General features: G+C 48.5%; 1 protein-coding gene across 1 annotated transcript; it reads left to right on the top strand.

The window, feature by feature from the left end:
• The first annotated feature begins 333 nt into the window (after positions 1 to 333).
• On the top strand, positions 334 to 1,260 carry LOC124506810 (olfactory receptor 287-like). The gene has a single exon (XM_047072795.1). The coding sequence runs from the start codon at positions 334 to 336 to the stop codon at positions 1,258 to 1,260; it is 927 nt and encodes a 308-aa protein (XP_046928751.1).
• Positions 1,261 to 18,079: the final 16,819 nt, after the last annotated feature.

Genomic DNA, 18,079 nt, shown 5'->3' on the forward strand with positions numbered 1-18,079 from the left:
GCCTCGTGAGTCTAGAATAAGGACCCCTCCCACAAGGTGACAAGGAGTCTAGAATGAGGAGATGTCCCCCCTCCCTAGGTGGCAAGCGACTGATAACCTGGGTCCAGTCTCCTGAGCGGCTTCCCCCCAAGAGGGCGAGGTCCACGGTCATCCGTGGTCCACGGGCTCCCACAGGGACACCAGGCCTGGCTGGAGCACTGGGATTAGAGACGAGGTGAGTGGACCCCAGGGAGAGGGGAACGGGCCGGGCCCCTCCGTTCCTAGGCCTCAGGGAGGGCTTGGGGTAGGAGGTCCCGCGTACTGGCGAGGGTGGTGGGTGTCCGGGCCGCCTTCATGGCCTGGGGCCGCAGCCAGAACCTCTCCACATTCATCCTACTGGGCTTCCCGGGGCCACGGGGCCTGCAGACCTGGCCCTTCCTCCTCTTCCTGGTCGCGTACGTGCTCACGGTGGCCGGGAACCCGGCCATCATCTCCCTGGTCGGGGCGCACCGGCGCCTGCAGACGCCCATGTACTTCTTCCTCTGCAACCTCTCCTTCCTGGAGATCTGGTTCACCACGGCCTGTGTGCCCAAGGCCCTGGCCACGTTCGCCTCGCACAGTGGAGCCATCTCCTTGGCGGGCTGCGCGGCGCAGATGTACTTCGTCTTCTCGCTGGGCTGCACCGAGTACTTCCTGCTGGCCGCGATGGCTTACGACCGCTACCTGGCCATCTGCCTGCCGCTGCGCTACGGCAGCACCATGACGCCTGGGCTCTCCGCCCGCCTCGCTCTGGGCTCCTGGCTGTGCGGCTTCTCCGCCATCACCGTGCCCGCTGCCCTCGTTGCTCGCCTCTCCTTCTGCCGCTCCCACGTCATCAACCACTTCTTCTGTGACATCGCGCCCTGGATCGTGCTGTCCTGCAGCGACACGCGGGGTGTGGAGCTGGCGGCCTTCGGCATTGCCTTCTGTGTCATCCTGGGCTCCTGCTTTGTCACGCTGCTCTCCTACGCCTACATCGCTGCCACCATCATCAGGATCCCCTCGGCCCGGGGCCGGCACAGAGCCTTCTCCACCTGCTCCTCCCATCTCACCGTGGTCCTCATCTGGTACGGCTCCACCATCTTCCTGCATGTGAGGACCTCGGTGGAGAGCTCGCTGGACCTGACCAAGGCCGTCACGGTGCTGAACACCGTTGTCACTCCCGTGCTGAACCCCTTCATATACACCCTGAGGAACAAGGACGTCAGGGAGGCTCTGCGGAGGTCGGTGCAGCGGAAGTGAACGCTCCGAGCGCACACAGTGGGACCGGGCCATCGGACTGCCCCGTCTGTGGGAGCCAGCGCTCAGCATCGCTCTCTGCACGGGCTGGAAACAGCATCCTGATGTCCCAGTGTGGGCGGGGGCTCTTGGGCGGCAGGGGGCTCGGGAAGGGTGCTTGGCGGTGTGGGAGGGGCCCTCCCATCCCGGCCTCAGGGGGTCTCCGCCCCTCTCACAGGCTTGGGGGTGCTCAGCCCCCGGGGTCCAGACACAGATTGTGGAAGCGAAATGAGGACACGACGCCCCGGGAAGCACTATGTGCCCTGGCACATAGCCGCTGCCCGCCAGTACTGGGCGCTGGACCAGCCCGTGAGCCCCCGGCCCGGTCTGGGTCCCGGGGGGCTGCGAGCTGTCTTGTCAGTGAGGGGTGGGCTGTCTGCCCTTGGGTTTTTCCCCACTGCTAACACGCGTGGCTTCCTGAGTCTGCCCTCATTGGTGGCACACGGACTCCCGTTTGGAGTCAGCGTGTGGGTTTGCCTCAGAGCACCCCCCTCAGGGCTCACCTCCTCCTGGGGTCTGCACTGCGGGACGCACCCGTGTCAAAGGGCGGGGGGCTTGGTTCGGCCTCTGAGTGGCTCAGTGGTGTGAGGTCCTCGGGGTCTGGAACCTCTGTGGAGGCCTGGTCTGACGCGACAGCCCATCATTACATATTCTCAGAGCAGCAAGCACAGGCTCCGAATCCAACCCTCTGCCGGCGTGACTTGGGCAAGTGACATAACGACTCTGTGACTTTGTCTACGAATGGAGACGGCGCGTGCGCAATCCCATGGGGCCCTGATGAGTGTGCGGGGAGCCCGTGTGTCCAGGGCCCGACGGGAGCAGGTGCTCGGGAGGTGCTGCTGGTGGCACCCATACTCAGCAGGTGCACTGTCCCTCTTCCCACCTCACACACGGGTCAGGCAAGGCCGAGGGACGCCACGTCCAGGGTGTTTATTCTCTGCAGTGACCCTGTGCCCACAGGTACCGGTAAGCGTCTGCCCAGTGGGTTGAGGAGACATCTCCCAACAGTGGGAAGGTGGGGTTCCCAGACACCCCGTGGGCCCAGGGCCAGAGTAAAAGTATACTGCCTCTCTCCGACTCGTCCACTCGGTCATCTGTAGCTAATGATGCTCGTGAAGCCTGTGCTTTTGTGACGTTATCTCCGAATCATGAATTAAAGCGTGTCTGCATGTAACCGACTCTTGCCTTTGCTAGAGGGGTGTGGTCAGTTAGAACACCTCACGTCAGCATGGTGTGTCCACAGCCACGGAACCCGGGTGGGAGGCCGGCCGGGGCAGGGCAGGGAGGGGGGCCAAGGTCCTGTAACTTCATTGCTGTGGCACCGGAGGCCCAGAGAGGCTGACCGACCCCCTCAAGGCCACACAGAAGGGTCAGCACAGCCAGAAACCACTTCAGTGGGCCAGCCGCTTGCTTGGAGGGGATCTCGTTCTCTTGCTCTCTCATCGAGGCCTCACTGTCGATGCTCCTCCCCAGAGACAGAGGCTGTTTCGATGGACGAACTTCAAGAGCACCAGTCGGGGCAGGGGATCCACCAAGGCTCCTCCACGCCCCACCCTACCTCCGTGCCCCACCGCCCCCACCCACACGTCCCTCCCCTCTGGTCCCTCCCCTCTGGTCCCATGTCCTCAGCCAGTCAACCTCCAGAGGGTCCTCGGCTCAGGGAACTGGACTCTGGCCCTTGCTTGTCCCCCACCCGCCCCGGGTAGCGCTCCAGGCGGATGCCCTGGTCTGCGTGACCCTGGGTGTGGCCGCAGGCAGAGGTCCTCGCCCATGTAGGCTTGACCTCCTCAAGCCACCAACAAATGCTTCTTGTCCCTGCCCCTGTCAAGGGTTTCCCTGGGCTAAAGACCCAGAGCAGGGGCGGCACAGCTCCCCTCCTTCTGGAGACACCGTGCGCTCCGTCCGCACCCGCTTTGCCGGGCCCCAGAGCAGGTCTGGGATGGCCCTCCACCCCTCCAGGCCGTGGGTGCCACGGCCTTGGATCCCCAGTCGCGGGGGCACCTCTCCTCCTGGCGCGGGGGGGGGCCCTCCTCCTGGCTCAGAGCCGCTCTGGGGGCCCCCTCATTGGGAACGCGCCAATCCTTCGGTGTCCCCTCTCTGGATTAGGAATTAGGCGGTTTCTGGAGGCCTGAAGGGAATGCTGTGTTCCATTATCGGCCGGTGTGAGGGCCGGGCTGCAGGCCTGAGGTCGGGCCTGGTGGGCTTGGTGGGTACGAAGCGCTTCTGGTGGTTCCCTGGGGAAGAGGGGTGCAGGGCATGCTGGGGACCAGGGAGGGGGCTCCAGCTGGGCTTCTCCGTCCAGCTTCTGACCTCCCCAAGCCTCGGCTTTCTCATGGCAAATGGGGTGATGCTCACGGTGAGGACCGCCAGCTGTCGGGGGTGGGGGTTCATACCCGCAAGGTGCTCTATGCGTTTATCACTGAAGGGTTTTTGTGCAGTTTTTGTGACCCAACGAGTCACGCGAGGACAAGGCCACCTCAGTGATCTGGTGCTGGACACACCTTCCTCAGGGAAGTTTGGGTTTCAAAACCGGGGTCCAGCAGGAGGGGGGCAGGGGTCAGGGAGCAACATTAGAGCAGCTCAGGGAACAGTTTGAACCTGAAGCTCTTTGAAATGCGGGTGCTGCGGTGTAAGCCAGGGTCCCGGCTCTGCTCACACTCACCTGGGGCAGCTGTCAGCACAACAGGGTGCCCCGGACAGAAGCCCCGCCCTCTGGGCCCGGCCGGTCTTGGCTCTGAGGGTCTCAGGGTCCTCAGTAAGTCAGTGAAGGAGAACCAGCTTTTAACATTTCCTGCTTTTTAATCCTTTCCTTTCTTCTTAGGGGAAAAGCTTTTTTAAAAATGGTTTTTAAAATAATAGACTTTAAGGGCACTTTTAGGTTTACAGAAAAATCGAGCAGGGACGTAGAGCTCCCATATACCCCTCCCTCAGTTTTTCCTTATTAGCATCTTGCATTAGTGTTGCGTACGTTCATTACAATTGATGAACCAATATTAACACATTATTATTAACTAAAGTCCATAATTTACATCAGGGCTCACTCTGAGTGTTACACGTTCTATGGGTTTTGGCAAACGCACCTGTAACGTGTCCGCCATTACAGAATCGCACGGAGCAGTTTTACTGCCTAAAATCCTGTGTGCCACGTGTTCGTCCTTCCTCCCTCCTTCTTGAACCCCTGGCAAGCTCCGATCTTTTTATTTTCGCTATAGTTTTATGTCATATGAGTGGAATTGTGCAGGATGGGGCCTTTCCAGATTGACCTCTTTCCCTAAGCAATATGCATATGTTTCCTCCATCTCCTTTTGTGCGTCGATAGCCTATTTCTTTTTTATTACGGAATAATATTCCATTGTCCGGATGGACCACAGTTTACTTATTCTCATCTATTCAAGAACATGTTGGCTGCTTCCAGATTTCGGCAATTATGAATGAAGCTGCTATAAGCATCTAGATGTAGGTTTTTGTTAGATGTGTTTTCAAATTACTTGGGTACATATCTAGGAGTGTGGTTGCTGGATAGTATGGTAAGGCCATGTTTTAAGTTTTGTAAGAAACTGGCCAACTGTTTTCCAAAGCGGCTGTACTGTTTTGCATTCCTTCCAACAATGAACTAGAGTTTCTGCTGCTCTACATCTTTGCCAGCATTAGTGTTCTCAGTGTTTTGGATGTTAGTCTTTCTACCGGTGTATAGTGGTATCTCATGGTTGTTAATTTGCAATCCTTAATAAGCATCTTTGCATATACTTATTTTCCATCTGTGTATCTTCTTTGGTGGGGTGTCTGCTCATATCTCTTGCTCATTTTTAAATTGGGTTGTCTGTTTTCTTATTGTTGAATTTTACGTGTTCTTTGTGCATTTTGGATACAAGTCTTCTATCCAATGGATGTCTTTCACAGAGCAGAAGTTTTAATCTTAATGATGTCCAACTTATCCTTTCATGGATTGTGTTTTTGGTGTTATACCTTAATAAGCCATCACCAAACCCCAGATCACCTCAATTTTCTCTTATGTTACCTTCTGGAAGTTCTGTAGTTTTGCATTTTACATTTAGTTCTAGGATCTATTTTGAATTAAGTTTTTTGGTGCAAGGTGTAAAGTCACTGTCTACATTTTTTTTTTTTTTGCATGTGGATGTCCACTTGTTCCAGCGCCATTTGTTGAAGAGACTGTCCTTTCGCCGTTGTATTGTCTTTGCTCCTTTGTCAATGATTAGTTGCCTGTACTTACAGGAGTCTGTTCTTTTTCAGTGATTGATTAGTCTGTTCTCTCACCAATACTGTGCTGATTACTGCAGCTTCACATAAGTCTTGAGGTCGGATAGTGTCAGTCATCTGACTTGGTCTTTCTTCAGTATTGTGATGGCTACACTTCAGAATCAGTTTTTGACACCTACAAATTAACTTGCTGGGATTTTGATTGGATTACATTGAATTTATAACTAAAATTGGGATGAATTGGCATCTTGACAATATTGAGTCTTCCTATGCATCAGCATGGAATATCTTTCCATTTATTTAGACTTTCTTTGATTTCTCTCATTGGAGCTTTATAATTTTCCTCATATAGATCTTATATGTATTTTGTTATATGTATATGTTATATGATTTATAACTAAGTATTTTATTTTTGCCAATGGAAATGCTGTTGTGTCTTACATTTCAAATTCTATTTGTTAATTGCTGACATATAAGTAATATATAAAAGAAACTGACTTGTACATTGAATTTGTATTTTGCAACTTTGTTGTAATTACTGTTTAATTACAAGAGTTTTTTGTCATTTTTTGGATGGGATTTTCTACAAAGACAATCATGTCATCCTAGAAAAATTTTCTTTCTTCCCTCCCAATCTCTATACTTTTATTTCCTTTTCTTATCTTATCACATTAGCTTAGTCTTTCAGTATGATGCTGAACTTAAGTAGTGAGATGGGACATACTTGCCTTTTTTCCAGTTTCAGGAGGGGAAATATCTAGTTTCTCATCATTAAGCATGGCGTTAGCTGTAGGTTTTTTTGTAGGAAAATTGAGGAAATTCCCTTCCAATCCTAGTTTGCTGAGTTTTCATCATGAATGGATATTGGATTTTTTCAAATGCATTTTCTGCATCCATTTATATGATCATACGACTTTTTGTCTTTAGCCTTTGGATGTGATGGATTACGTTAATTGGTTTTTAGAGGTTCCATCTTGCATACCTGGAATAAATCCCACTTGATTGTGGTGTATAGTTTTTTTTAAAAGAGAAATTGTTGGATTTGATTTACTAATATTTTTTGAGGATTTGTATACCTATGTTCATGACCTGTATTCCATAGTTTTTCTTTCCTGTAATGTCTTTGTCTGGTTTTGTTACTAGGGTAATGCTGCCTTTATAGAATGAGTTATGAAGTTTTCCCTCTGCTTTTAGTTTCTGGAAGAGCTTGTAGAGAACTGGAATCATTTCCTTCTTAAGTGTTTGGTAGAACTTATCAGTGAAACCATCTGGGTCTGGGGCTTTTTCTTCTTGAAGATTATTAATTATTGATTCAATTTCTTTAATAGATAATATGAACATTTTTTTTTAATTTTTTTTTCAACGTTTATTTATTTTTGGGACAGAGAGAGACAGAGCATGAACGGGGGAGGGGCAAAGAGAGAGGGAGACACAGAATCGGAAGCAGGCTCCAGGCTCTGGGCCATCATCAGCCCAGAGCCCGACGCGGGGCTCGAACTCACGGACCGCGAGATCGTGACCTGGCTGAAGTCGGACGCTTAACCGACTGCGCCACCCAGGCACCCCTATATGAACATTTTTAAGGGGACAAATAACCTTCCTTTTTCTCCTTATTAGTAAAGCATATATGCTCATTGTAAGGGTGGTTAAGAAATGACCATATCCATGGCTTAGTATAGGTTGTTTAAAATGCTTTTCTAAGTATATCCTCACTTTTATAAAAATATGATCACAGGACACCAAAGTTTGCAACCGAAATTTCCATTTAATATATATATGACTATATATTTTCATATCAACAAATAACAGTCCTAAGTCTTATTTTTAATTAGCAGTTATCATTCAAGTAAATGATATACCATAATTTATTTCACCAACTTCCTACTAATTGGCATTTAGAGGATCTCCATGTTTTTCCTTTATAGACGACACTGCAAATAACGTGCCCGAATGAGCCTCTTTGCACCCAAGCTTGATTCCTTGCCAAATTACTGCCTTGCATCAAAAGGCTGTGTCAGTTTACACCCCACAGTGTGAGCGGGTCTGTCTCCTGTGCTGTGCTATTGACCCAGTGAATGTGAACAACAAAACTCCCTTACATGTGGTCTGGTCATTACATTTTATAGATCACATCATCTCATTTCATGCCCATGGCTTCCTTGAAAAGTAGACCAGGTAAGGTTTTATCATCTTGTTTTCCACACAAGGTAAGACCAGGCAGAGGTCACCACAGCCAGCCAGTCTGCAAAGCTGTACCCAGACCTTCACCCTCAGACTTCATCACCTAGCTCACTACTCCTCCCTCTTCTAGAAAACAAATAAATTTAGTTAAAAGTTCTGGAAACCCATCCTCTCTCATCACCTTGGTCACACTAATATGTACAAACATTGTGGTGTGATTGTTCTGAGTCCTGGTTCCTCTCTGTGACCTGTGTTTCCTTATCTCTCTGTGTTCTTGATGTGCTGTCCCCACTCTCAGGAGCACCCTTTCCTCTTGTGCTGGCTCCATATTCTTTAGGCCTCAGCTCTTGGGTTACCTCCCTCATCCCGTGCTCCCAGGAGCCCCATGCCCATTCCTTGGGCACCCGAGACAACCAAAATCCTCAGGGTCAGCTGCCCCTTAACACATCAGGGTTACTCATGCTCATGGCATGCCATCTGCCTCTGGGCTACCATAAAGGTTGGCCTGTGGCTGTAGAACTCCACTGGTTTTTGAGGAAAGCCCCACCCAAATGCAACTTGGGTGACCCAGATCTTGAGCTGGACTCTTTGCCTTGTGGACTTGGCTATGTCTGGATTTGGTTTTTATTTCAACCATCTGGTCATGGTGGCCATTTCTGAGCCTGTGATTAAGGTGCACTCTCTCCTAAAGCTGTTCAGGTGACTCCTGACTCCATCCTAAGCCACCTTTTCCTGGCAAAAGGATGTTGTAGTGTTTATCTGTCAGTGTTGATTCCCCCTACACTGTTAGCTCCTTGAGAACAGAGGCCAGTGGCTATTATCTGTGTCCCTACCATTAGCACTGTCATCTTCTCACTCACCAGTCCAATCACCCACCTAAGATCCATCCGTCTACTCACCATCTATCTACCCACCATTTTTCTACATACCTACCATCCATCCATCCATCCATCCACCCACTAATCCAGCCAGCCATCTGCCCACCATCCATTCACCCATCTATTCATACATCTGTTGACCCACCCAAGCCCTCCTTTTCTTCCAACTTTTTGATTCCTTCCCTTTCCCCTCCCCCCTTTCCTATTCCACAGAGGGAAGGAATGTTTCCAGGGTGTTTGAGGAGCAGCTGTGGAGCCTATGTGTCTAGAGTGAGGTGATAGAAGAGTATAGTAAGAGAAGGTGATATCAGAATGGAGGCGATCCAGGTTATGCAGAACCTTGCAGGTCCTGATGAGGACCTTAATTGTGCTCTGAATGAGTTGGAAGCTCTTAGGGGTTTGAGTAGAGGAGTGATGAGATTTTGAATATGTAGAAGAGACACTGTAGTGTGGAAACAGGGAGTGCCGTTGGGAGGCCATTGCAATAATCCAAGTGAGAGGTGGTGGTGATGGCAATGGTGGAGGAAGAAGCCACTGGGGTCTAGATATATTCTCAGAGTAGATCCAATACAACTGCTGATGGGATGTGACGGAAAAAGAAGGGCCAAGAGTGACTCAGGGTTTTGGCCTGAGCAACTAGAAGGATAGAGTCCATCAGTAGAGGTGGAAAAAGCTGTGGATAGAGCAATTTTGGAGGGAATTTCAAGGGCTCTACTTTGGACACATCAAGTCTGTGAGATGAGGAGATGTCTGAGTGGAGATGGTCAGTGAGTAGCTGGACACAGGTCTGGACCTCCGGGGAGAGCCTGGACAGTGGTACTTATTTGAGAATGTTGCAGCGGAAGTCACAAGACTGGGTGAGACCCCAGAGGAGGGGCTGAGGAGAGAAAAGAGAAGTTGGATGATGAGCCTGAGCCCTTCTGATGCTAAGAGATCAGGAGCGTGATGGCACCAGCCCAGGGAACCGGGAAGAGCAGGCACGAGGGAAGCAGAGAGCCAGGTGCTACTGATAGTGCCTTCCCACCCTCATCTGGACCTTTGGCTTCACTGTGGGAGAGGCCACATGGCTGTGACAGAGTAGTTTGGGTGAGGTGGTGGGGACAGAGGCTTGGGAGAGGGTGAGCAGAGAGTACACACTGATACTCCATCAAGGAGCCAGGAAGTGGCAACAGCTGAAGGAGGAAGTGAGGTGAACCTATGGGGATAGCATCACATTTGATGGAAAATGCCTGGTATTGTGGAACAAGAGAAGGTAAATTCTGGAGTGACCTCACATCAGGTGAGAGTGGCCATCAGAAGAGGCGCTTTGTGGGGCATCCTGGATCACTCCAGCCCTAGGTTGAAGGTGAGAATTTTGAGGCTTTGGGGCCATTTCAGTAATTCTTTGAAGACCAGGGGGCAATGTGGGGCCTGTCTACCCTGGATCTGTAGACATAGAGTTCCTGTGCTCACCCTCAAGAGGAACTTGGAATGAACAGCTTGGCTGGAACTGAGCTTGGAGCTTGGCTGCAGCTTCCTCCCCAGGAGGATGCTGTCCAGGAGATGCCAGCTCCTCGTAGGCAGCAAGGGCCCTGGGCACACTGAGTCTGTGACACTTCTGTGCCTCCTGGGCTGTTCTCCAACACAGCACAGCTCATGCTGAGCTGGGGCTGTCTGCTCAGCCTCTGCCCCCTGCCTGACCTGCTTCACCCAAGGGGGTGTGTTTTAGCTTGAGCCCTGTTTCTGAGAAAAAGTTTGTGTTCTTCAGGCAATTGGAAAATCCTTAATAAACCTCTTGGTACCCAATCAAAGTTTACAGTTCCAGCCAACTTTGATGGGAGAAGTTTTAACAGCTGGGAGACCAAAGTGCTGTCTTCCCAGGGGCATCATTAAAAAGAAGGTGGGTGGGCTGCCGGAGGCTGAGCAGCCAATGGGGGGACATGCCTTGTCAGGCCCCAGTTGATGACAAGTTGGGTGGTTCTGGCTTGTTAGGCACAGGGAGTTGTGGGACCCGGGACTCTAGGGCATCATCATGAGTGTGACGAAGTCTATCTCAGTTACTAACGACACCAAATTCACTCAGAGGAGTTTGGCTCAGAGGAGGCAATTAGTTTTAAACAATTATGTTGTTGGACACAGCCTCCAGAGAGTGGGGTGGCTGCAGCAGGAGGCAGAGCCAGGAGAGGGGGCGCTGTGGGAGATGAGGTGTGTTGACTGCTTCCCAGCCTCAGCAGACGTTGGATTCCCCGGTTTGTGTGGAATTTTCCTGCAAGGACCCTGGCTGCCACATTCAGTTGGGACAGGGTCTGTGGGCTGCCCCCAGAGCATCATGCAGTGTGGCTGCGACCTTAAACACCAGCAGGCTGCACATCATGGCAGGTCTCCAACACTTCCCCACCTGCACCCAGAACACAGTCACGCCAGGCAAAGGGCTGCTTGTTCACCCCTTTTGATTTCTAGTAAGCTATGTAAGTATGTGGCAAACAAAACTTTGACAGTACTTTGCAGTTATTTACTATTTATTTATATCGACGTCTGATTGATAGATAACATTATATTAGTTTTAGGCATACAACACAATGATTTGGTATTTGTGTATACTGAGAAATGATCACCACAAGTTTAGTTAACATCCATCACCACACATAGTAACAACTTTTTTTCTTGTGATGAGAACTTTTAACATCCACTCTCTCAGCAGCTTTAAAAAATACAACACAGTGTGACCCAATGTAGTCACCGTGTTGTGGACTACATCCAGTGTGCAAACTTTTTATTGAATCATAAAATGCATAAAGAAAAGTGCCCAAACCTTAGGTGTATAATTTGATGAATTATTTGAAATATTTGAAATATCTGAAAGAGACAGCGCATGTGAACAGGGGAGGGGCAGAGAGAGAGGGAGAGAGAGGAATTCCCAAGCAGGCTCCAGGGCTTGAACCCACAACTGTGAGATCATGATCTGAGCTGAAGTCAAGAGCCAGACACTTAACTGACTGAGCTAGCCAGAGACCCTTGATGAATTCTTAGAAACAGCACACACGTATGAAACCAGCACCCTGCTGAGAGCCAGATGGACCCCATGGCCCCCAAATGTAACCATGATCTTAACCACCTACCACCACAGGTTAGTTTTGCCTGTTTTTGTCTTTATGTAAGCGAAACCACACGATGTGCTCTTGTGGGTGTGGCATTTTCCCTCAACATCATGGCTGTGAGGCTCTCTCAGGAGGCGTGTGCAGCTGAAATTCATTCCCATTGCACGAACAGATCACGATTCACCACTCAACTGTTGATGGACATTTAGGTTGTTTCTATCTTTTGTTTATTATAAGTAGTTCTGCTCTTTCAGGGAGAATATGCATGCATTCCTTTTCTTTTTTTTTAATGTTTATTTCTGAGAGAGAGAGGTGCAGAGATGCAGAGAGGTGGGGGGTGTGGACAGAGGATCTGAAGTGGGCTCTGCGCTGACAGCAGAGAGCCTGACATGGGTCTTGAACTTGCAAACTTTGAGATCATGACCTGAGCTGACGTTGGATGCTTAACTGACTGAACCACCCAGGTGCTCCCTTTGGGCACATATACAAGAATGGAATCACTGGGTCATAGGTCTGTGTCTGTTCAGCTTTAGCAGATGAGCAGTCTTTCTGAATGATTGCTGCACCGTCCAGTCCCTTAGGGGGTGTAGGAGCACTCTCTGTCCTCGTCAGCACTTAGTACTGTCTGCATTTGAGCCATCCTGGAGGATGTGTCACATTGTGGTTTCAACTTACATTTCCTGATGACTATGAAGTTGGGCGTTTCTTCATGCTCATTTGCCACTGGGATATGAGTCAGATCTCTCTTGATCTTGGATTTGAGAGCAGGACAGGGCTTCTGTGGGAACCCGTTTATCCCCACTGACCAGCAGGGCTGCATTGCACCATGCTGTGTTTCCTTGGAGATGGTGGGTCAGGTCAACCTCTTTGTCCCAGCACATCTCCCAAAACCTTTCTGTTTGAAATGCATGTGGTTGGCTAACAAGCTCCTCTTAAATATGAAGAAATGTTGGATGGGGCCACAGAGTTGCTGTGAGCTTCTCTGGGCCACACATCAGGCATTACTTGTCACTCGAGGCAGCACAGCCTCGGCCAGGAGCCGGGGTGGGCCCTGCTCCCCGTCTCAGTGGCTCTGTGACCCTGTGCTCCATCTGTCAGCTGTCAGCGGCTCTGTCATCATGCCCATCTGCACAATGAGAGTGACCACCATGTCTGCACTGTGAGGACCTGGGTTCCCCCTCACCTGTCCTGTTGGCAGGACGAAGTGGGGCTAGAGTCTCACTTTGTTGAAGAGACTCATGGTTACATGGTGAGCACAGTGCAGACCCATGACCTGAGTCTCTGTCCACCTACTGTCCCCGACTTGAATGCAGTGACTCAGCCTGGCAGCTGTGAGCGGAGGGGCCACCCTGACAGCCCCCGGGGATACTGTCCACGATGATTTCTACTCTGAAGATGACTGAGTTGCTCTGAATGCAATTCTTTATTTTTATTTACTTATTTATACTTTAATTTACATCTGAGTTAGCATAGAGTGCTATAATGATTTCAGGAGTAGATTCCAGTGATTCATTCCCTACGTATAACACCCAGTGCTCATCCCAAGAAGTGTTTTCCTCAATGCCCCTTACCCATTTAGCCCACCCCCCTCCACAACCCCTCCAGCAACCCTCACTTTGTTCTCTGTACTTAAGAGTCTTTTATGTTTTGTACCCCTCCCTGTTTTTATATTATTTTTGTTTCCCTTCCCTTATGTTCATCTGTTTTGTCTCTTAAAGTCCTCATAGGAGTGAAGTCGTATGATTTTTGTCTTTTCTCTGACTGACTAATTTCACTTAGCATAATACCCTCCAGGTCCATCCACGTAGTTGCAAATGGCAAGATTTCATTCTTTTTGATTGCTGAGTAATACTCTATTGTGTGTGTGTGTGTGTGTGTGTGTGTGTGTGTATATATATATATATATATATATATATACCACATTTTCTTTGTCCATTCATCCTCGATGGACATTTGGGTTCTTTCCGTACTTTGGCTATTGTCAATAGTGCTGCTATAAACATGGGGGTGCGTGTGTCCCTTCGAAACAGCACATCTGTATCCTGTGGGTAAATGCCTAGTAGTGCAATTGCTGGGTCATAGGGTAGTTCTATTTTTAGTTTTTTGAGGAGCCTCCATACTGTTTTCCAGAGTGGCTGCACCAGCTTGCATTCCCACCAACAATACAAAAGAGATCCTCTCTCTCCGCATCCTCGCCAACATCCGTTGCTGCCTGAGTTGTTAGTGTTAGCCATTCTGACAGGTGTGAGGTGGTATTTCATTGTGGTTTTGATTTGTATTCCCCTTTGATGAATGATGTTGAGCATTTTTCCTGGACACAATTCTTTAAGAAAATATTCCTGGGGCGCCTGGGTGGCTCAGTCGGTTAAGTGTCCAACTTTTGGTTTTGGGTCAAGTCATGATCTCATGGCTTTGTGGGATTGAGCCCCCTGTCGGGCTCTGTGCTGGCAGTGCAGAGCCTGCCTAGGATTCTCTCTCTCCCTCTTTTGCTGCCACTTCCCCACTTGTGCTGTCTCTGTCACTCTCAAAATAAATAAGTAAACTTAAAAAAATTAGAAACAAGAAAATATTCCTTTTGGTATAAAGCACCGTTTACTCTATGATTATTACATTAGTTGTTGTGATCACAATCATCACAGTTTCATTCCTGCTGAAGTGAATAGAATGTCTGTATGTGGCTGTGTGCTGTGTGTCTCTGCTCACTGAGCAGCTGGTGAGCCCTGGCTTTGGGCCGGTGGGTCGTTGATGTGGCTCTGACCCCAGGTCACAGGTGTGCCCGTCAGCTGGGGTCATGACAGGCAGCGGGGAAACCCTGCTTGTCCCCTGTTGCTTTGATGTTCATATTGCTATACTGTTCATATTAGGTGTAGGTCATCTGGTCGTGCAGTGACTGGGTAATAAGGCACCTCAGGTCTTACCAGCTTACTTCGGAAAACAGCACGGCGATATCTTTATCCACTTACCATGTGACCCAGCAATTTCACTCGTAGGTGTTTACCCACGAGGACTGGAACTGGATGTACACACAGATGTTTATGAGTGTGTTTATAGCAGCACTGTTCATGGTAGCCCCAAACTGAATGTGACCCAAGGTCCATCACCTGGATAAGCAGTGTGGGATAGTCACATTGTGGTATCCCACACGGCAACAATAGGTAGAGACGAAAAGAATTACACAGGACAATGTACTGCATGCCTCACTTACGTGCTATTCTAGGAGGGGCAAATCTGAGTGACAGGGAGCTGCTTAGACAGAGGAGACTGGTCTGCATTTTGATAGTATTGATGGCCACACTATTTCATGCAGTTACCATGACGCATCAGACTCTACACTTTACATGAGTGAATTTCATCATATGCAAATAACACCTGAATAAAAACCTCAGTGGCTTAAAGTTGCATTGCGATCGCATCGAACAAAAGCCCTCTATTACCCCTCATGAGTCTACAGCTGCAGTTTTCCTGGCTTGGCTGTGTTCAATGAGGCGTGTGTGGGTAGCTGTGGGCTGGCTGGGCTCTCTCATGGGCTTGGGGGATGCACTTGCTCTCCTCCAGTCCTGAAGCCATTTGTGACCCAGAACTTTGGAGCTGGATGATGGCAGGTGGTTGTTACAAGGATTGTCACTCTTCCTTTTGTTACCGTGGTGCATCACATTAATGGATATTTGTGCTTTGATTCATCCTTGAATCCCAAGGATAAATCCCTCTATCATGGTGTGTGAGCTATTTAATGTGCCACTGAGTTTGGTTTGATAGTATTTTGTTGAGGATTTTTCTATGTATGTTCATCAGGGATATTGGCCTGTGATTTTCTTTTCTTATAGTGTCTTTGTCTGGCATAAGTATCAGGGTAATCCTAAAATTTACACAAAATCACAAAAGACACCGAATAGCTAAAGCAATCATGAGAAAGAAGAACAAAGCTGGAGGCATCACACGTTCTGATTTCAGAAGCTACAGGGATTAAAACAGTGTGGTCCTGGCCAAATCCAGACATATAGGCCAACAGAACAAACCAGGGAAGCCGGAAACAAGCTCAGGCAATGGAACTGATCTCCAGCAAGGTTCCAGGAACACACGTGGGTAAGGACAGCCTTCCAAATGTTTTTGGAAAATGAGACCCTCATGTAAGAGGATGAAATTGGACCCTGGTCTTACACATAAATAAGCTCAAAATGGATTAGAGATTCAAATACAGGCCTTGAAACTGTAAAACCCCTAGAAGAAAACACAGGGGAGAACCTTCATGCCATCAGTCTTGACAGTGATTTCTTGGACATGACACCAAAAGCATAAGCAACAAAAAACAGAAGTAGATGAGTGGGGTGATGTCAAACAACAATCTTCTGAACAGCAAAGGAAAGAACTAAGAGTGAAAAGATTGTCTGCATTTCCACATTCATTGCAATAGTAAAGGCACAGAAACAACCTAAGTGTCCATCAACAGATGTGTGGATACACACACACACACACACACACATACATGCAAATATATAGACACATATACAAATACATCTGTGTATACACATATATACAAATATACATATACACATAGACATACACACATAAAATATTCATATGCATACGCACACATACATGCAAATATAAACACACATATACACATATACATGCAAATAAACACACATACACACATTTATACACACACATGTACATGTACACACGTGCACACACACGCACCCACACATACATGCATACAAACATATATACACATAAAGACATACACACATATACACGTATATGTGCACACATATGCACACATACACACATAAATAGACACACACATATACTCATATGCACACATGCACAGATGCACACACATGCACACATGTACATATACACATGTACACACACATAAACACACATATACACAATTCACATATATACACACATACATACAGTGGAATAGTATTCACCCTTAGAAAAGGACATCCTGCCATACACGACCTCATGGGTGAACCTGGAGGACATGCTAAACAGAACGACCCTACGACCCAGCAAGAGCACTGCTAGGAATTTACCCAATGGATACAGGAGTGCTGATGCACAGAGGTGCCTTGTACCCCAATGTTTATAGCAGCACTTTCAACAATAGCCAAATCATGGAAAGAGCCTCAACGTCCACCAACTGACGAATGGATAAAGAAGATGTGGTTTATATACACAATGGAATACTATTTGGTGGTGAGAAAGAATGAAATCTGGCCATTTGTAGCAACGTGGAGGGACCTGGAGGGTATTATGCTAAGTGAAATAAGTCAGACAGAGAAAGACAGATACCATATGTTTTCACTCATATGTGGAATTTGAGAAACTTAACAGAAGACCGTGGGGGAAGGGAAAGGGGGAAAAAAGAGGAGGGAGGGAGGCAAATCATAAGAGACTCTTAAGCAATGAGAACAAACTGAGGGGTGATGGGGGTGGGGGAGAGGGGAAAGGGGTGATGGGCATTGAGGAGGGCACCTGTTGGGATGAGCCACTGGGTGTTGTATGGAAACCAGTTTGACAATAAATTATATTAAAAAAAATAAGCCAGACACAGAAGGCCAAATACTGCACCGTTCCACTTCCATGAAGCACCTAGAAGAGTCCAATTCATAGAAACAGGGTGGAGTGGTGGTTGCCAGGAACTGGCCAGGGGGACAGGAACTTGTGGTTCAATGGGCACAGAGTCTCAGTTACACAAGTAAGTTCTAGAGATTTGCTGCATGACACTGCTCATGTTGACAACACTGGGGCATACACTTGAAAGTTTGAGAAAGGAGAAGGTTGTGGAGGCAGAGCCCAGGGTGGCCCCATGTCCCCTGCTGTATAATTCTTGAGAGTGAGTGGGACCTTTTTCCTTCTTTCAAAGCAAGTTCTTTTTTTTAAAGTTTATTTATTCATTTTGAGAGAGAGAGAGAGACGGAGAGACAGAGATAGTGCAAGTGGGGGGGGGGCAGGGAGGGAGAGAGAGAGACAGAGAGAGAGAGGGAGAGACAGAGAGACAGAGACAGTACAAGCGGGGGAAGGGCAGAGAGGGAGAGAGAGAGAGACAGAGAGAGAGAAAGAGAAACCCAAGCAGGCTTCGAGCTGTCAGCACGGAGCCTGATGTGGGGCTCGAACTCATGAACCAAGAGATCATGACCTGAGCTGAAACCAAGAGGCAGATGCTTAACCGACTGAACCCCCCCAGGCACCCCCCCCCAAGCAAGTTCTTTATTGTCCAACCAATCATCAGTTGTTCAATGGGGCCTAGGGGTATACTTGGTACATTGTATTAGACACTATAAATCACAGTGTCTGTCAGTTTGAGGCATACAAGCTAAACATTTCTCAGGAATTACTCCATGGTAAAAGTAAAATCTGGACTGGGGCGCCTGGGTGGCTCAGTTGGTTAAGTGTAGACTTAGGCTCAGGTCATGATCCCGC

The sequence above is a fragment of the Lynx rufus genome, unplaced genomic scaffold (assembly GCF_022079265.1).
Source record: "Lynx rufus isolate CCGP_SWC_20201006 ecotype Redwood Valley unplaced genomic scaffold, mLynRuf1.p SCAF_11, whole genome shotgun sequence".
NCBI classification, from domain to species: Eukaryota; Metazoa; Chordata; class Mammalia; order Carnivora; family Felidae; genus Lynx; species Lynx rufus.

What these genes read in the sequence shown, in the direction of transcription:
- LOC124506810 (XM_047072795.1), top strand. Translation starts at nt 334, where the DNA reads ATGGCCTGGGGCCGCAGCCAGAACCTCTCCACATTCATCCTACTGGGC.